This window comes from Anomaloglossus baeobatrachus, chromosome 2 (assembly GCF_048569485.1).
Source record: "Anomaloglossus baeobatrachus isolate aAnoBae1 chromosome 2, aAnoBae1.hap1, whole genome shotgun sequence".
Classification (NCBI taxonomy): domain Eukaryota; kingdom Metazoa; phylum Chordata; class Amphibia; order Anura; family Aromobatidae; genus Anomaloglossus; species Anomaloglossus baeobatrachus.
In genome coordinates, this window is record NC_134354.1 from 535,934,250 (window position 1) to 535,952,854 (window position 18,605).

At 43.8% G+C, this 18,605-nt stretch overlaps 1 protein-coding gene across 1 annotated transcript in view; it reads left to right on the top strand.

Moving 5' to 3' along the window:
* The window catches only part of JADE3 (jade family PHD finger 3), a 115,096-nt gene that overhangs the window by 52,103 nt on the left and 44,388 nt on the right, over positions 1-18,605 (top strand). The window contains exons 4-5 of the mRNA XM_075336630.1: positions 10,303-10,460; positions 11,944-12,134. Coding sequence (XP_075192745.1) covers positions 10,303-10,460; positions 11,944-12,134 — 349 coding nt within the window. The remainder of the gene's footprint in view (positions 1-10,302; positions 10,461-11,943; positions 12,135-18,605) is intronic.

Here is an 18,605-nt window from a genome sequence, read left to right on the forward strand (position 1 = left end):
TGAAAAACACCTCATGAAGCCAGCTCAGTTCTGGAAAAGTATTCTATGGACAGATGAGACAAAGATCAACCTGTACCAGAATGATGGGAAGAAAAAAGTTTGAAGAAGAAAGGGAACGGCACATGATCCAAGGCATACCACATCCTCTGTAAAACATGGTGGAGGCAACGTGATGGCATGGGCATGCATGGCTTTCAATGGCACTGGGTCACTTGTGTTTATTGATGACATAACAGCAGACAAGAGTAGCCGGATGAATTCTGAAGTGTACCGGGATATACTTTCAGCCCAGATTCAGCCAAATGCCGCAAAGTTGATCGGACGGCGCTTCATAGTACAGATGGACAATGACCCCAAGCATACAGCCAAAGCTACCCAGGAGTTCATGAGTGCAAAAAAGTGGAACATTGTGCAATGGCCAAGTCAATCACCAGATCTTAACCCAATTGAGCATGCATTTCACTTGCTCAAATCCAGACTTAAGACGGAAAGACCCACAAACAAGCAAGACCTGAAGGCTGTGGCTGTAAAGGCCTGGCAAAGCATTAAGAAGGAGGAAACCCAGCGTTTGGTGATGTCCATGGGTTCCAGACTTAAGGCAGTGATTGCCTCCAAAGGATTCGCAACAAAATATTGAAAATAAAAATATTTTGTTTGGGTTTGGTTTATTTGTCCAATTACTTTTGACCTCCTAAAATGTGGAGTGTTTGTAAAGAAATGTGTACAATTCCTACAATTTCTATCAGATATTTTTGTTCAAACCTTCAAATTAAACGTTACAATCTGCACTTGAATTCTGTTGTAGAGGTTTCATTTCAAATCCAATGTGGTGGCATGCAGAGCCCAACTCGCGAAAATTGTGTCACTGTCCAAATATTTCTGGACCTAACTGTATGTTCCCATCCTGGTTTATTTGTCCCTTCCCAGCAAATATAAATAAATAAATAAATATATATATATATATTCCCCTCCTGGGCACATTCTGGTATATATGTCCCCATCCTTGTTTTTGTCCCCTTCCTGGTATATATCTCCACCTTCTTGTGTATATGTGCCTTTCCTGGGTCTCTCCTCGTATATTTGTCTACTGCAAAAAGAAAAAAAACAAACATTTTACTCACCCTCCCCGGCTCCCACATCCTGCAGCGTCCTCTCTGAGCAGCGATGCATTTCAGCTGGATGTGTGCCCTCCACACATCCAGCTAAGGCAAGGCAGGGGCTGCAGTCAGCGGGCGCCCCCACAACCCGGGGCTGGAACAGCGGCCCCCCCACCACCCGCGGCTGGAGTCAGCACCGCTCCGCACCCCGCGGCTGGAGTCAGCGCCCCCCACCACCCGCGGTTGTAGTCGGCGCCCCCACAACCCCTGCGGCTGTAGTCAGCTGCTCCCCCACCCCCCGCGGCTGTAGTCAGCGGCCTCCCGCCCCCTGCGTCTGTAGTCAGTGCGCCCCTGCATCTGTAGTCAGCGCGCCCCCCCGCGGCTGTAGTCAGCGGGCCCCCCACCACCCCCGGCAATCTTCAGCTCATGGAGCACCTACCTCTCCCTGCCGCGTTGCCCGCAGCACTGTGATGAGGTGCAGAGTAATGACCTCATCACATTGGGCTGCGGGATGACGTGCCACCTTTCTGCTCTGCTCTTTTCACACTGCAGAAGGAAGGACTTCGCATGCACCTTAGTCATGTGCAGACTGCAGTAGTGGCTGAAGTGACACCGCGCCCCTCTGCTGCAGCTGTGACTGGGGCTCGGTGAAGGTGGTGGGCCCGGCTGGCCAGGCACTACATAAAGTTAAGTAAGTAACCGACGGCAGAGTAAAAACGCTGTGCTGGGACCGGAAGAGCCAGAAAATTTACAACTTCTTACCTCTCTGCTGCGCCCCGTGATGCATGGCCGTCGGCGCCCTTTGCGACCGCACAAGTTGCACATGCCTAAAGCCGGCCATGGTTGTGGGTTTCTTGGCCATAACTTTGTTAGCAAGGATTTTCCAGAGGTTTTCTATTGGGTTTAGATCAGGACTCTGGGCTGGCCATTTCATTGTTTCAATGTTTTCTGTTTCAAGAACTGCTTTTCCCGTTTTTCTGTGTGACAGGGGGCATTGTCCTGCATCAAAATTGCTGGCTGATTGAGTGATGAACGCAAGTAAGGAATCATGTGTTGTTGATGGTGCTGCTTCACATTCACTCTGCCATGTAGCTATATGAGCGGTCCAACTCCTGTTGCAGAAAACATTCCCCAAACCATGACCCTTCCTCCACTACCTTTCACTGACTTCTTAACACACATTGGGTTCAATGTTTTCCCAGTTTGTGATGAACACAATCTTTCCCATCAGACCTGAGTAAATTAAACTTGCTTTCATCACTAAAGTGAACTGTGGATCACTTCTTCTCTGCCACACATGTTCCTCACCAAAGGTGAGTTTAGCCTTTTGATTCTTTCTGCTAATGAGAGGTTTGGTCACTGCAGAGTGGGCTTTCAGTCCAAATGCTCTTAAACGTTGTGACACTGTATGACCAGACGGATCCTTACCCTGTTCAGTGCTGAACTGGTGAACAATTCCAGGTGCAGTGTTGAAACGATTACCCATTGAGATTTTCCACATTATCCTGCCCTCTCTTGCATTTGTCTTTGAGGGTGACCAGCCTTCTTGGGGGACTTGAAAGAGTTTGTGATGTTGTAAAGATGCAATATTCTCAAAATCACAGACTTGGAACAACCAACTTCTCTTGCTATGGCTGATAGGGTCATCCCTTTGGCCTTCATCTGGACAACCTGCTGCTGGAGGGTTTCAGTCACTTTGGAATGGCACACCATTGTCGCAAGATCAGTGCAAACTGAAAAGTTAGACTGCCACTTAGATAGGATTTGTCAGATTATTAAGGAAATTAGCATCAGGTGCCAGATTAACAGCAATAACTTGCAGGCATTTTAAAGTTTTACTCTAATATTGATCAGTGTTTTTATTCATTTTTTTACATTTTAAGTTTGTGCTTTTGAATAAATTCAATTTACTCATGTTAGGATATAATCTCACAAGACTACACAATGACCTGAACATTTAGGAAATTGTGTATTGTTCTCTAATTTTGATCTCCAGTGTATTGATGTATAAATATGCTATAGTGCCAAAGGGCCATGGATAAATTATGCTGCACAGTGCCAAGATAAATGCCACCCGCTTAGTTAAGTGTGTGCCATGGTAATGTCCAGACAGGGTCTTACAGTCTCATGTATTTCAGTAAGTGAATATGTCCTACGTACTGGAGCAGATTTGTTAACTGTGTACAAAAAGTGATTGGTGGCATAAATTGCTATAATTTTTTTTATAAGAACACTCGATTTAATAAATTAAATGTGTGTGTGTGTGTGTGTGATATAGATATATATAGATAGATAGATAGATAGATATATTATATAGTTTTTGTTTTTTATTTTGTTTGTTTTTGTTTTATGATTTTTTTTTTTTATTTTACAAAATTTATATTTGAAAAATTTTGACCCTTTTCTGGCATAAAGCTTAATAAATCTTTATTAAAATTGTGCACATTCCCACTTGTATACCACCACATCAACTTTTTAAAAACAATAAAAACTTTAATAATTGAAAATAGTCCACAACATGCAACTTTTTAATACTTGGTTAATGACTAAACTGTTTGATAAATGTGCATCACTTTCTTATCCACATATCGGGTATGTTTCTACACTCAGAATTTTACACCGATCTTTATAGCACAATGTTTTGCATACAAGTGTCCCACACAGTGCCTAGAAAACGCCATATTGTTATGGAGTCAGTGTGCATTGTGCAATAACGGTCCATAATTTTCCCTTTGATTGTGCATCCGCTGTCTTAGGCTCCTTTCACACCACGTTTTTTTAACATCCGTCATGAACGTTTTTTTAACGCAAAAACGGATCCAGTGCAAATGCGTTTTCATTTCAATGCATTTGCAATGGACTCGCGTTCACCTGCGTTTGCGTGCGTTATAGTGATGATCCAGCGACTTGCAGTTTTTTAATATTCTTCAAAAACGCTACTTGTAGCGTTTTGAGCTGCGTCCAAATACTGCAAATCGCTGAATCCTGACTAAACAGCACGCAAACGCATGTGAACGCTGGCATGCTGATAGACAGGATCCTGCTTGCTCTACTGAGCATGCCCAGAAACCAGCCTTGCGTGATCAGTCTCTCCTTCCCCCTCTGTCTCTCCCCTGCCTGAGAGCTGCGGACACTCGTAACCAAGATAAATATCAGGTAACCAAGCAAAACACTTCTCTTAGTTACCCGATGTTTACGTTGGTTACGTGTGCAGGCAGCCCGGCTCCTAGCACCTGCGGATGCTCGTAAACCAACGTAAACGTCGGGTATCCAAGCAAGTTACCCGATGATTACCTTGGTTACGAGCCTCCGAAGCCAGCTCCCAGTCTATCACGTTCAGTTCCACTGACTCCCGATCACATGACTCCAATGCCCGCCCATAAACTTAAAGTGACAGGATCCTGCAAAATAACACATGCAGGATCCGCTTTTACAGCAAAAAAAGTTCATGACGCATGTAAAAAAAATGTAGTGTGAAAGTAGCCTAAGCGCCTCCAGTCCTAATGTCCCAGATGATCCTCCCCCTTAATTCACAGAGCAGCCACCATTTCACTACTCAGATGTGTGGAACTGGTCTGAGTACGTACCACCATGAATAGCCTGGCCACAGGTTCTCTTGCCTGAACTCGACAGATCTATAGGCATATATGAGGCGGTTGAATTCAAATCAGGAGACTGGCAGCTGCTCCTGTACATGATGATGTGGTTTTTGACTGTGATACATGGATGTATGAAATCGGCCTAAATCTCACTTCATGATGTCTTATTTTGTGAGGTAAAACATATATTAAGGCAACATGCACAATGTATAGTGAGTTTCCACTCAATAACTTCACATTTTGTCCTGTTGAAGTAAAATGATCAATATCTTCTTGATGATTTTGTGTTTGAGCATATTTATACATATAAGCAAGTTATTATCCAATGTTATTAATCGCTGTTACACATGAGCATGCCTTAGTGACACAGAGCCCCAGATCGCCGGCTTCCTACAGTATTGGTTTGCCTCCTGCTGCTTTTATTAACCTGTGTTACCACTCCAGCGTCTCTGTTCACATTTGGGAGCTTTGCCACATTTTCCTGTGTATAAATAGACATTAATGGTGGCGCTATAGCTAGAGCCTATATCATTGGTGATATAAAGTTTCCCATATTGCATGACGGAATCATATATTTTAGCTTATTAACAGACATGTTGTGTATTCCTATATTCGTAAGAGACAGTGTCAACCACAGCCCATTTGGAGATTGTGCACACGATGAGTATTTGGATGGAGAAATTTGTACTCCATTTCTGCATCTCTTGGCAGGAAAAAATAAAAATGCAGCGGCATCAACTCACAACTGTGGTTTTCTAGCATTTTTGGACACCAATGACAGCTATGGAGATAGATAATAGATATAGACAGACAGAAGACATACATATAATTGCGCAACCTCCCAGCATTAGTAATGGAAAGTTGTGAGACACCCCCATTACTAACTTAGTAAGTGAGAAGGAAAAAAAAAACACGTGCACAGGTCTGCTGGAGTCCAACGTAGTACACTAATGGAAACCCAAAAGACCTAAAAATGGAGAAATAAAGACAAAATACTGTCCCACATTCACCAGTTTATTAGAGAGCAAAGTTTTCAACTCTGACATAGTCCAGCGCTCCCACGACGGTCCTCGATTACCTGCATCAAAGACTATGGAGCATCAGTAGGAGTCTCTGCCAATATATTTAACTGAAATAAAGCGCTAATGGCGGCGGTCCCCAGCATTGGACCGTGATTGTCAATGGGTCTAAGTGCCTGCGTGCCGCAAGAAACAGAAAAGCGGACTCTGAGGTAACAGAGGACAAGTGAGAAGAATCCTTTTTTAATTTGTATGGAACAGCACAATAGGGGACATTAATACAGGATGGGACATTGCTACAAGAAGGGGACTAAGAAAGGGGACATTACTACAAGGGGACAAGGATGGGCAAATTACAATATGATGGGCACATTAATACAGGATGGGGATAGGATGGGCACATTACTACATTATGGGGAATAGGATGCGCACTTGACTACAGGATGGAAATGAATGGGAGCATTACTACAGGATGGGGACAAGGATAGGGCAGATTACTACAGGAAGGAGAATAGGATGGACACATTAGTACAGGATGGGGACGAGGATTGGCACATTACCACATGATGGGACAAGCATAGAGCACATTACTACAGGATGAGGACAAGATTAGGGCGCATTACCACAGGATGGGAACAAGGATAGGGCACATTAGTCTAGGGATTACGACATAATCCACTAATGGAAACTTGAAAGACATACAGTATAAATGTAGAAACAAAAATAAAAAACACTCTCCCTCATTCACCAATATATTAGACAGCAAAGTTCATAGCTCCGATGGAGTTCAGCGCTTCCCATGAAGTTCCTTGATAACCTGCATCAAAGACTGTGGAGCTCCAGTAGGTGTGTCCGCCAATATTTTTAACTGAAATAAAGTTCTAACGGCGGCGGTCCCCAGCATCGGGCCGTGATTGTCAATGGATCTACGTACTTGCGGGCCACAATTAAAAGAAAAGCGGACTCTGAGGAAACAGAAGACAAGTGATCCTTGTTTAATTTGTATGGAACAGCAAAATAGGGGACATTAATACGGATGGGACATTGCTACAAGAAGGGGACTAAGATAGGGGACATTACTACAAGGAGATAAGGTTGGGCACATTACTACAGGATGGGGAATAGGATAGACACATTACTACAGGATGGGGACAAGGATAGGGCACATTACCACAGGATGGGGACAAGAATAGGGCACCTTACTACAGTATGGGGATGAGGATAGGGCACATTACTACAGGATCGGGACAAGGATATGGCACATTGCTAGAGGATGATGTCTACTACAGGAAGGAGAATAAGATGGGTAGATAACTACAGGATGGGGACAAAGATGGGCACATTATTAGAGGAAGCGCAGATTACTACAGGATGGAGAATAGAATGGGCACATTACTACAGGATGTAGAATAGGAAGCACATGTTACTACAGAATGGGACATTGCTACAAGAAGGGGACTAAGAAAGGGAACATTACTACAAGGGGACAAGGATTGGGATATTACTACAGGATGGTGAATAGGATGAGCACATTACTATAGGATGGGGAGGAGGATAGGGCACATTACCACAGGATGGGGACGAGAATAGGGCACATTACTACAGGATGGGGACGGGGATAGGGCATGTTACTACAAGATGGGGATGAGGATAGGGCACATTACTACAGGATGGGGACGAGGATAGGGCACATTACCACAGGAGGGGCAGATCACTACAAGATGGGTACAAGTATGGGGTACATTGCTAGCGGAGGAAGTCATTACTGCAGGATGGAGAATAGGATGGGCAGATTACTAAAGGATAGGGACAAGGATGGTCACATTACTACAGGAAGTGCAAATTATTACAGTATGGGGACAAGGATGGGGCACATGAATGATTACTGCAGGATGGAGAATAGAAAGGGCAATTACTACAGGATGGAGAATAGGAAGGACATGTTACTACTACAGGATGGGGACAAGGATAGGCACATTACAAGATAGGCAGATTACTACAGAATATGGACAAGGATGGGGACAAGGATGGTACAATACTACAGGATGGGGAATAGGACAGGCAAATAACTACAGGATGGGGACATTCCTACAAGAAGGGAAACGGTATGGGACACATTTCTACAAAATGAGGATCAGGATGGGAACATTACTTGGCTAAAATTACTATATGGTGATAAATGTAAGACAATATTACTTACAAGAAGGGGATAAAATGTAAAAAAAAAGTCAAAATAAACCATTGCTGTGGTGCCTCTAACATTATAAGAGTATTGTTCTTTCCTTAAAGTGATAACACATTGTTAAGATATGCGAACGCTTCTTGATTGTTGGGGGTCTGATCATTGGGAATCCACCAAACCGCCTTACATGCCATAATACTATGTGTGTGTTTTCTATGCACTGCTGTGCAGGGTAATCCTAGGAGACACAGTGCTATATTATTGTGGAGACACTAATATGCATTTAAAGGGACCATGGTGCAGTTCACAGCAGTACCCCAGTCAACACTGTGCAGCAAAAGGAATATCGTGTTAAACCAGTGCTGAAACTTTCATTGGCTGCAACTGTGGTTGGCCCTGAAGTCTCGGCCCCACCCATCATAAAGTGATCGCATATCCTGCCATTACTTTAGAGAATGGAAATTTAAGTGAATAGGTTTGAGCTCAAGAAGAGTAACATTACCAGGCACAGTGACACGTAGGCAGTGGAACACCAAACAAATATTTCTATTTGGGTATTTGACTAGTCTTATGAACCCTGTGCTCTGCTGCTCAAAAGTGTTTTGGGGTTCAGAAAATTGCCAATCACACATTGATATGAAATCCACAGCTGTAGATGAAGGAATTACCCAGAGTTCAGCCATTTTTGTAAAGTTCTGAACATTTTCAATTTCTTTTTTCTCCATCGCTGATCTCTCTCTATACCTGAAGACTGTCCGCAGCCGGTGACGCTGCATTCATCCTGAAGAAATGTCATGTGCCGGTCACACAATAGCTGTAAGACTGCAGTGATTACACCTTTTTCAGACACTGCTTTGTCAACACACAAGTTTGAGGGAAGGGTCTAAACAGGAGGAGAATTCAGATGATCATAGACTGACGTATTTTATGCTATGAACTCGATATTACTGAGGATTGCCTCATTAATGGCATTCCCCTGACACTGCAGACTGAACATGGCTAACAGTTTCACATCTGTAGGCAATATTATAACTTACAAAAAATGTCTCTATGGCCTGTTGTGACTGCAGTGAAGTGGATGGGTGATTTTGATTTTCGAAGAGCTTTTATGCAGGTATTTGCAGAGTTCTGAATTACTAAACCTGGTACACTTGGTGCCCCGCTGAATAATCTGCTACTGCAGGGTTGTTCATCATTCCAAGTTTCAGACAAGGCTAGATGTAAATGCCTTGCCAGTTCTGGGACTTTTGCCAGGAGCAGCTGTTATGTCTCAGTAGATCTCTAGACATCTTGTTTCCGATTTAAAAATTGAGTCAAGGAAGCTTTTCATTTTAAGCTTAGCTGAAATTACATTGCATTTCTTCATAACTATTGCAACTACAGTGCAACCTTGGTGTACGAGAACAATCCGTTCTGGGAGTGTGCTTCTAAACCAAGTTACTTGTCTAGCAAAGCAAAATTTCCCATAGGAAATAATGCAAGCTGAGACAATTCATTCCACAACTTGTTCAATGTCCCATCCTGGTTCCCTATTGTGCTATTCCACACACACACAAACACATATTATGCTCACCTTACCTTCCATTCCATTGCTGGCCTCCTGGTTCTTGTAGTCTGCAGGCACAGGCTGTGTATCGGGTAACCATCGTGACCGATGCCGGAGCTTCCGCTGCCAGCGTGCTGACGCCAAAGGCATGAACCGCTTGCCTCTGATTGGTCAGCACGCTGCCTTTGAGAAGCGGCTGACAGCGGAAGTTCCTCCATCATCACGATGGTTGCCCAATACACATCCTGTACCGGCGAACTGCAAGAACTAAGAGGCTGGCGAGGGAACGGAAGGTAAGGTGAGCATAATATGTGTGTGCATGCATTTGTGTGTGTTTGTGTGGACTGCAAGAGTGGGTCAGAGCATGGTGAAAGTATGGAACCGGAAGTGTGTGCGGTGAGTATTTGCTCGTATAGCGAAATACTCGCACACCAAGTTACTTGTAAACCGAGGTTCCACTGTATTACATTTTCATTCTACTGTACGTATTACTGTAGCAGCACTGTGCATGCGATTTTATAAATCACTCTGATTAACCCCAGGTTACAAAAACTAGAGTTCATAAAGCCCTCATTTCAGTAGGCTAGAAGTGAATACTGCTCACTGCCACCACATTATAAATCTATGGCACTGATAAGCCTCATTGACTATGAATAGGGTAGCATTTAAACGATGGCCGAAATATACGTATGGGTCCCAGTGGTGGTCCCACTACAATCCAGCACTCCTTAAAAGTCCTGTGTATAAGAGGGAAGTTCTGATGGTATTCTTCTCTTAAACATGATTTCTATTTTGCAATTCTGCATTTTATCTGATTCTGCATTTTACATTCTGACTTTCATATATCTTTGTGTATTAGGTATTTCGGAAAGACCTAATCAGTGCCATGAAGATTCCAGATTCTCAACATGTCAGTATGGATGAATACTATCACTTTGCAGACTCGTGGAAACAAGAGTGGGAGAAGGGTGTCCAAGTACCTGCTAATCCAGAGTCCATCCCGCAGGCTTCTCTTAGGTAGAAATCTGTTTTAGAACTGTCTTATCTGACCTTTGCTCGACATACCTTACTTTCTTATCCTGTAGATACAGCCTGTTCGTGTTTTTTATTTCACATTTTGTGCTGCAGCCATTTTTACTCCAACAGCCTCATGTGTGTTTTAAAATGGTGCAGTGTTGGTTTTTTTTTTTTCTTTTTTCAGTTTTTTTTTTTTGCTAAAAATGTAACCAGAAAAGCATCCTGTTTTTCATACTTGCTTACCTTTTTCTTACTTGCATAATACTGTTCAACTATGTACTGTACCTGTTTCAAGTCTTGAAGAAAGACCAATTCAACAGCCTGCAGCAATGTGGAGAGAATAAGGCCAATAAAAGGAAATGAAGTATGAAATTCTATTTCTGTTGGATTCTTCAGGTGTAATTGTTCACCAGTATCACCGTATTTTCTTTGATTCTTTATTGATTTGAATTGGTTAAAAATATGAGAAACAAAACTTTGCAAGGTCACTTATTTTTATAAAAAAAATAAATAAAATGTGAGCATCTACATTTGTATGATGACAAATAGAGCTGGAGTGGCAGAGGCTTCAGATCTACAGCCTTATTTGCATGTCAATTCAAACACTGATTTCTCATTAAGGTTCTGTTGATATGTTGCGTTTTTGTAGTGTTTTTTTCATGAGTTTCAAGTAAATTAAAATCTGCTTTTTACAATACCAGCAAAATCTGAGATTCAAGAAGTCTCATCCAAGCAATTGCTTTTTCCGGACTGAAATGGAAAACAGCTGCATTTTTGAAAGAAGCATGTCAATTCTGCGTTTTTGCTGATTGAAATACGTACTGTAGACAAATGACACAGCAAAAAAGTAGCAAAACGTGATTTTTCGAAGTGGCTTTTTACTGCCAAGAGAGCAGGTGTTGGCTGCAGAGAAAAACCGCAAAAACGTAACGTGTGAACATAGCCTAATGGAAGAAAGGGCTGGCCTTGCATAGGCATTACTGGCATAGTCCGTAAAGGAGCTAAATGCACAGTGAAATAGTTTGGGGGCTGGAATCCTGCAGAAACATTCCCTTTAAGACCCCCATACACATTAGAGAAACGTCAGCCAAAGGTGTGAATTTGCTCTGGACGCTGTGTATGGAAACATCCTCACTTTTCTGGCAGTTGGTTTCTGAGAAGAGAAGGATAGTGCAGATGGAATTTACACAATGACCCTATTTTTATTTTAAGCCCATCACCCAGAAGATATATCTCTACCAGACTTCACTCTATTTACCCCACACAGAACATATGCACACTTGGCCAAATCAAGCGTGGATGTGCATGGGGAAAATGTAGGTCTGGAAAAGCTGTCTGCCAGATGAGTATTGAACCCAGTAGCATTTTTATGTTCTTTACTTCAAATACAGTCCAAACTACTATGGCCCTCAGTGAGGATATGGTATAAATTGGTCACTGCTATAGTTTATAAGACTTTATTTTTATTTATTTTTTTTTTTAGGATAATCGCAGAGAAAGTGAAGGAGGTGCTGTATTCTCGACCACGAAAGTACATCCATTGTTCAGGCCAAGAACCTACAGAGCCTGGTTATATCAACATTCTGGAATTGGCAGAGGGCATGTGTCGCTATGATCTCGATGATGTGGATCTCTTTTGGCTTCAAGAATGTAACCTCGAGTTAGCAGACATGGGTAATAATACACTTCATGATAATTTCTGGGTCTTCGTTTTCAGAAGTAAATATTTAACAGTGCATCAAGTCCTAGGACTCCTCAATGATAGAACATATCAATATTGTTCCAGTTTTCCTTATTCCTGCAAGGCTTAGCTATGTTGCCTTTCTTTTTCTACCCTGTTATTAGTCTCTTTCAAATTGTAAAGGCATTAATGGAGAATAAACACTTTTGCCAACGGTACAAAGAAAACTGTAATAAAGAGAACAAAATCTCAAACTGTAATATCATAGTGAGAATGAAAGTGAAGAAAGAACATGAAGGTATACATCAGATATTCAGTAATACGCATACATCATATGAACGGCACGAGAATAGAGCAATGAGGACAAGAAGTGAGAGAAACCTGAGAGATTATGTACCAAAACACATGACATTTGGTGAACTATCTAGAGTGGGTTAGGCTTCAGCTGAGGAAGATAGGTTAGGTAATTGTGTAATGAAAACTATACATGACCCCCACATTACTAGAAACCTGTTTTTAGATTTAGTCCTAACTGTAGTTCCTTGAAATAGAATAGTTGGTGAACTTTGTCTCACTACTGAGTGAACATGGAGGGGGGGGTTGTGTTCTATTTTAGAGAGTCACTATTTTAGCCCTTTGTTTTTTACAGTGTTGGAGCTCATTTCATATAGGCCATAGTGGCAGCATACAGTACGGGCTCTTTCCCTATGAACTCACACACAGGCTAATCGACTTGTACCAGACCACACCATGGTGTCACAACTTGTGTGCAACTGATGAAGGTCTTCTAAACCGAAACGTCAATTTTTGTCACACATCTGCCTGTAAATAAATTTTCATGAAATTCATTTTTATTCATCTTTATTCTGAGTACCGGATTTATATATCTTTATTGATTTTACGGGGTTGGACCCTATCCGTTACCTGAATCAGGAGTGCCGCACTTCTACATTGAAGATTTTCTATAATTTAATTATGAGACTAGAAGCTAGCATAACATGTTTCCTGAACTAAGTGAAATCTCCAAATATACTGCATATATTTTTGTTTTTAATATAGAATGCCTCCTAAAAGGGTTTTATCTTGGGGCAACTTAACCATATTGTTCTATAGTGGATTCAAAGACGCAGTAATAAAGTCACACACACCAGCTAGATGAAATAATACAATATATTGACGTCAAAATGACAAACACATATACAGAACTTATAAGACAACAAGAATAAATATGTTTTGTACTTGGCATCCATATCTGGTGGAGCCTCATATTATACAGTAAGCCAAGAGATTGTCATGGTCCATGAGAGTAGTCTTCCTGCTGCATCATGCAATTTTATCCAAATTCCACTGTTCTTTGTCTAACCCCACTTTTTATCGTCCCCAGAGCTGCATAATTAATTCCAGGCAGACCTAGGGCTCCAAGTGATGTAATTAATTAGGAATGTGGGCTAGTGGCCATTTTTTGCCTGGTTTCTTATTTGTGAAACTGCAGTGAGTCAGAATTCAACTGGTAGAACCGTTTAAGAAACACAATTAACTCTTTCCTATACATCCCACCCCTTGATCTACCATTTCATTTCTTATCACTAGCAATAAAAACATGTTTACAAAAGTTTTATATAGTGTGATTCATCTTATCTTAGGTGACAAAGCAATAACAAAAATAAATATATATATATATATATATATATATATATTTGTTTATATATATTGTCAGACTGGGGTACCAAGGGCCCACCAGTAACATTGTTTTTGGGTGCCCAAAATATTTTTTTTTCGGGATCTACCGTATTTTTCGGACCATAAGACGCACTTTTTTCCCCCCAAATGTTGGGGGAAAGTGGGGGGTGCGTCTTATGGTCTGAATGTGGCTGCGGGGAATGAGGGTGCTGCGGTACAGCGGGTCATCGGGGACAAGAGCAGGCTGTAGCAGCCTGCCGTGACCATGTGGACCCGCTCATTTAATATGCACGCCCATCCCCAGCCCATCATCCCTCAGCGCTGAAGCAGGCACTGACAGGTGGGCGGGATGATGGGCGGGGGATAAACAGCCGGCCCGCATGATCACCCCTGGCAACTACGGCCTGGAGTGATCATGTGCGGCTGTATTCACTGCCCCCCGCGCATCATCATCAGCGCGGGGAGCAGTGAATCAGTGTACAGTACTCACCGTTCCCCTGCAGCATCACTCGTTCTCCCGTCTGTGTCAGCGGCAGCGCCGCTGAGTGGAGCCATCCCCGTTACCTTGCTGTATCGCGATCATCTCCTGTGCCGTCAGCTGGGTGGAGACTAGCGGCGCGCACAGCGATGACGTCATCGCTGTGCGCACGTGTCCACACGCAGCCGCCACCAGCACAGACACAGGAGATGATCGCGATGCAGCAGGGTAACGGGGACGGCTCCTCTCAGTGGCGCTGCCGCTGACACAGACGGGAGGACAAGTGATGCTGCAGGAGAACGGGGACGGTACCACTCAGCGGCGCTGACACAGACCGGAGGACGAGCGATGCTGCAGGGAGTGAGGTGAGCTGAGGTGAGTATGAACGTTTATTTTTTTTTTTTATGTGCCACAGGATGCGGCCATACACCAGGATGGGGGTATAATATGAGCAGGATGGGGTCATCTGAGCAGGATGGGGTCATCTGAGCAGGATGGGGTCATCTGAGCAGGATGGGGTCATCTGAGCAGGATGGGGTCATCTGAGCAGGATGGGGTCATCTGAGCAGGATGGGGTCATCTGAGCAGGATGGGGTCATCTGAGCAGGATGGGGTCATCTGAGCAGGATGGGGTCATCTGAGCAGGATGGGGTCATCTGAGCAGGATGGGGTCATCTGAGCAGGATGGGGTCATCTGAGCAGGATGGGGTCATCTGAGCAGGATGGGGTCATCTGAGCAGGATGGGGTCATCTGAGGAGGATGGGGTCATATCAGCAGGATGGGCGCATATGCCATGATGGGTTATATAGCAGGATGCAGCCATATGCCAGTATATAGCATGATGCGGCCATATGGCAGGATGACGGTATATAGCAGGATGAGGGACATATACTGTATCTACAAGGCAGGAGGATCATTACCAGGATTTGGCACCTTAGTAGAGAATTTGGGGACATTACCCCCATAACAGTGTAGGCAGCAGATCCTCGCCCCAACAGTGTGTCCTGACCACATTTTTTGCTTAAAATTTTATTTTCCTATTTTCCTCCTCTAAAACCAGGGTGTGTCTTATAGTCCGGTGCGTCTTATAGTCCGAAAAATACGGTATAGCTCAGTGACTGCTTACTTTTTGCGTCTCGAGCTGACTCTTTTAATGATACCATTTTTGCACAGATGCTACGTTTTGATTGCCTAACATTGCATTTTGAGCAAAATTTGCAGCGACCAAAAAACGTAATTTTAGCGTTTGGAATTTTTTTTGCTGCTATGCCGTGTACCGATCAGGTTAATTGATTTTCTGTTTTGATCGGGTATTTTTTTTTCCCTTTCATTTGCAATGGGGCGAATGGGGGGTGATTTGAACTTTTTAGGTTTTTTACTTTTTTTTTTTATTTTTTAAAACTTGTTTTTTACTTTACTTTACTAGTCCTCCTAGGGGGCTATAAGGATCTGTCTGATGGCTCGTTCTCAGAAACGCTTAAAAAGGTGCTGCACTTTTTTTGGACAAACTTTTATGAATTTTTTTTAACCCCTTAGATAAAAGTAAACCTATACATGTTTGGTGTCTACGAACTCGTACCAACCCATCAGTTTTACCATGGCAGGGGTCTCAAACTCGGCTGGGTGTATGGGCCGCACCGAGGAAAAAAATAATTTGGGGGGCCGCATTCTTTGCAGGACAAAGTGACATTTTTATTGGTACCATATATATTTTTTTACACACCTTTTGGATGACTGATTTTCAACATTTTTTACTTGTTTATTATAACAAATGTGCACATTCTTTGGTTAAATCTAAAAAAAAAAAAAAATTTGATGTTAAAAAAAGTCATGCCTTATTTTGTTTGTTTTTTTACATTTTATCCCTTTCTTGTAACTAATAGTGTTACAATTATCACTATATAGAAATTTTGGCCAACATCCTCTAGTAATGTTCCCTATCCTATAGTAATGTGCCCACCTTGTCCCCATCCTATAGTAATGACCCCAGCCTTGTCCCTATTCTATAGTAATGTCCCCATCCAATAGTATTATGCCCATCCTTGTAATGTCCCCATCCTATAGTCATGTGCCCACCTTGCCCCCATCCTCTAGTCATGTGCCCACCTTGTCCCTATTCTGTAGTCATGTGCCCACCTTGTCCCCATGCTAGTCATGTGCCCACCTTGTCCCCATCCTATAGACATGTGCCCACCTTGTCCCCATCCTATAGACATGTGCCCACCTTGTCCCATCCTATAGACATGTGCCCACCTTGTCCCAATCCTATAGTAATGTGCCCACCTTGTCTTCATGCTATAGTCATGTGCCCACCTTGTCCCCATCCTATAGTTATGTGCCCACCTTGTCCCCATCCTATAGTTATGTGCCCACCTTGCTCCCATGCTATAGTCATGTGCCCACCTTGTCCCCATGCTATAGTCATGTGCCCACCTTGTCCACATGCTATAGACATGTGCCCACCTTGTCCCCATCCTATAGACATGTGCCCACCTTGTCCCCATCCTATAGACATGTGCCCACCTTGTCCCCATGCTATAGACATGTGCCCACCTTGTCCCCATGCTATAGACATGTGCCCACCTTGTCCCCATCCTATAGACATGTGCCCACCTTGTACCCATCCTATAGACATGTGCCCACCTTGTCCCCATCCTATAGACATGTGCCCACCTTGTCCCCATCCTATAGACATGTGCCCACCTTGTCCCCATCCTATAGACATGTGCCCACCTTGTCCCAATCCTATAGACATGTGCTCACCTTGTCCCAATCCTATAGTCATGTGCCCACCTTGTCTCCATGCTATAGTCATGTGCCCACCTTGTCCCCATCCTATAGTCATGTGCCCACCTTGTCCCCATCCTATAGTTATGTGCCCACCTTGTCCCCATCCTATAGTTATGTGCCCACCTTGTCCCCATCCTATAGTTATGTGCCCACCTTGTCCCCATCCTATAGTAATGTGCCCACCTTGTCTCCATGCTATAGTAATGTGCCCACCTTGTCCCCATCCTATAGTCATGTCCCCACCTTGTCCCTATTCTATAGTCATGTGCCCACCTTGTCCCCATCCTATAGACATGTGCCCACCTTGTCCCTATTCTATAGTCATATGCCCACCTTGTCCCTATTCTATAGTAATGTCCCCATCCTGTAGTAATGGGGGGGGGGGGCAGTGACGGCGGCGGGTGAATGGTGATAATTTACCGATCGCTCTCGGCTTCCACCCACAGATTCCTGAGTGAAGCTGAGGGGGCGGTCTCTGGCCCCAGATCCACAGTGATTGGACAGATCGGTCACAAGGCCAGTCTCTCCAATCAGAGCTGGGGGCGGGTGAAACTGAGGTCACCCAGCTCCAGCCAATGATCGGTGCTACAGCTGCACTGATCATGGCTGGATTTCAATGTTACAGCCATTTTCAATGGCTGGAACATTACAGTGGCTGTGATTGGCTGACAAACGCCGCACAGCCAATCACAGCCTCCGTTGGTCCGGGGAGGAGACACCACCCCTCCTGAGGTCCCCTCCTCCCCGAATCTAAGGTATTTGCTATTTGCAATGCAAACAGCGATCGCAGCCACCGGGGCTGCGATTTCGCCATGACGTACTGGGTATGTCATGGATCCTTAAGTACCAGGGAGCCATGATGTGCCCAGTATGTCATAGGTCGCTAAGGGGTTAATGTGCCGTCCTTCACATACACAAAAAATAAAAAAACACCATTCTTCTCACCTGTCCCGCGTTCCCTCGGCTCCTCATCTCTGCTTCTTGCTGTCTGCAGGCCGTGCCCCCGGTGACTATCGCGGCCGGTGCAGGGGCCACAGCCCCTGGCAGCGATTTATGTCAGATCAGATAGTTGTTTTGCCGGCGCTGCGCGCGCACAGTCCTTGCCTCTGAACGCAGCGCCGGCAAAACACTCATCTAACAAAGTGCAGACAGTGGCTGCGGCCCTTGCACCGGCCGCGATAGTGACCAGGGGCACGAGACTGGGGGCCGCACGAAGCAGCCTGACGGGCCGCGTGTTTGAGACCCCTGCTCTATGGTAAAACTTATGGTTTCATTTAAAAGCACAACTCGTCCCGCAAAAAACAAGCCCTTATATTGCAGGATTGATGGAACAATAAAAAAGTTACGTCTCTCGGAAGAAGGGGAGCAAAAAAAACAAAACAGAAAATAGGCCAGAGGTGAAGGGGTTAAAGGGAAGATCCAGGACTTTGTTTAAAAAAAAAAAAAATAATAGGGAAAAAAGTGCCTAAGCATGAACAGGCAGGTAGTTGCTAACGGACACATGGATGTTTCTTT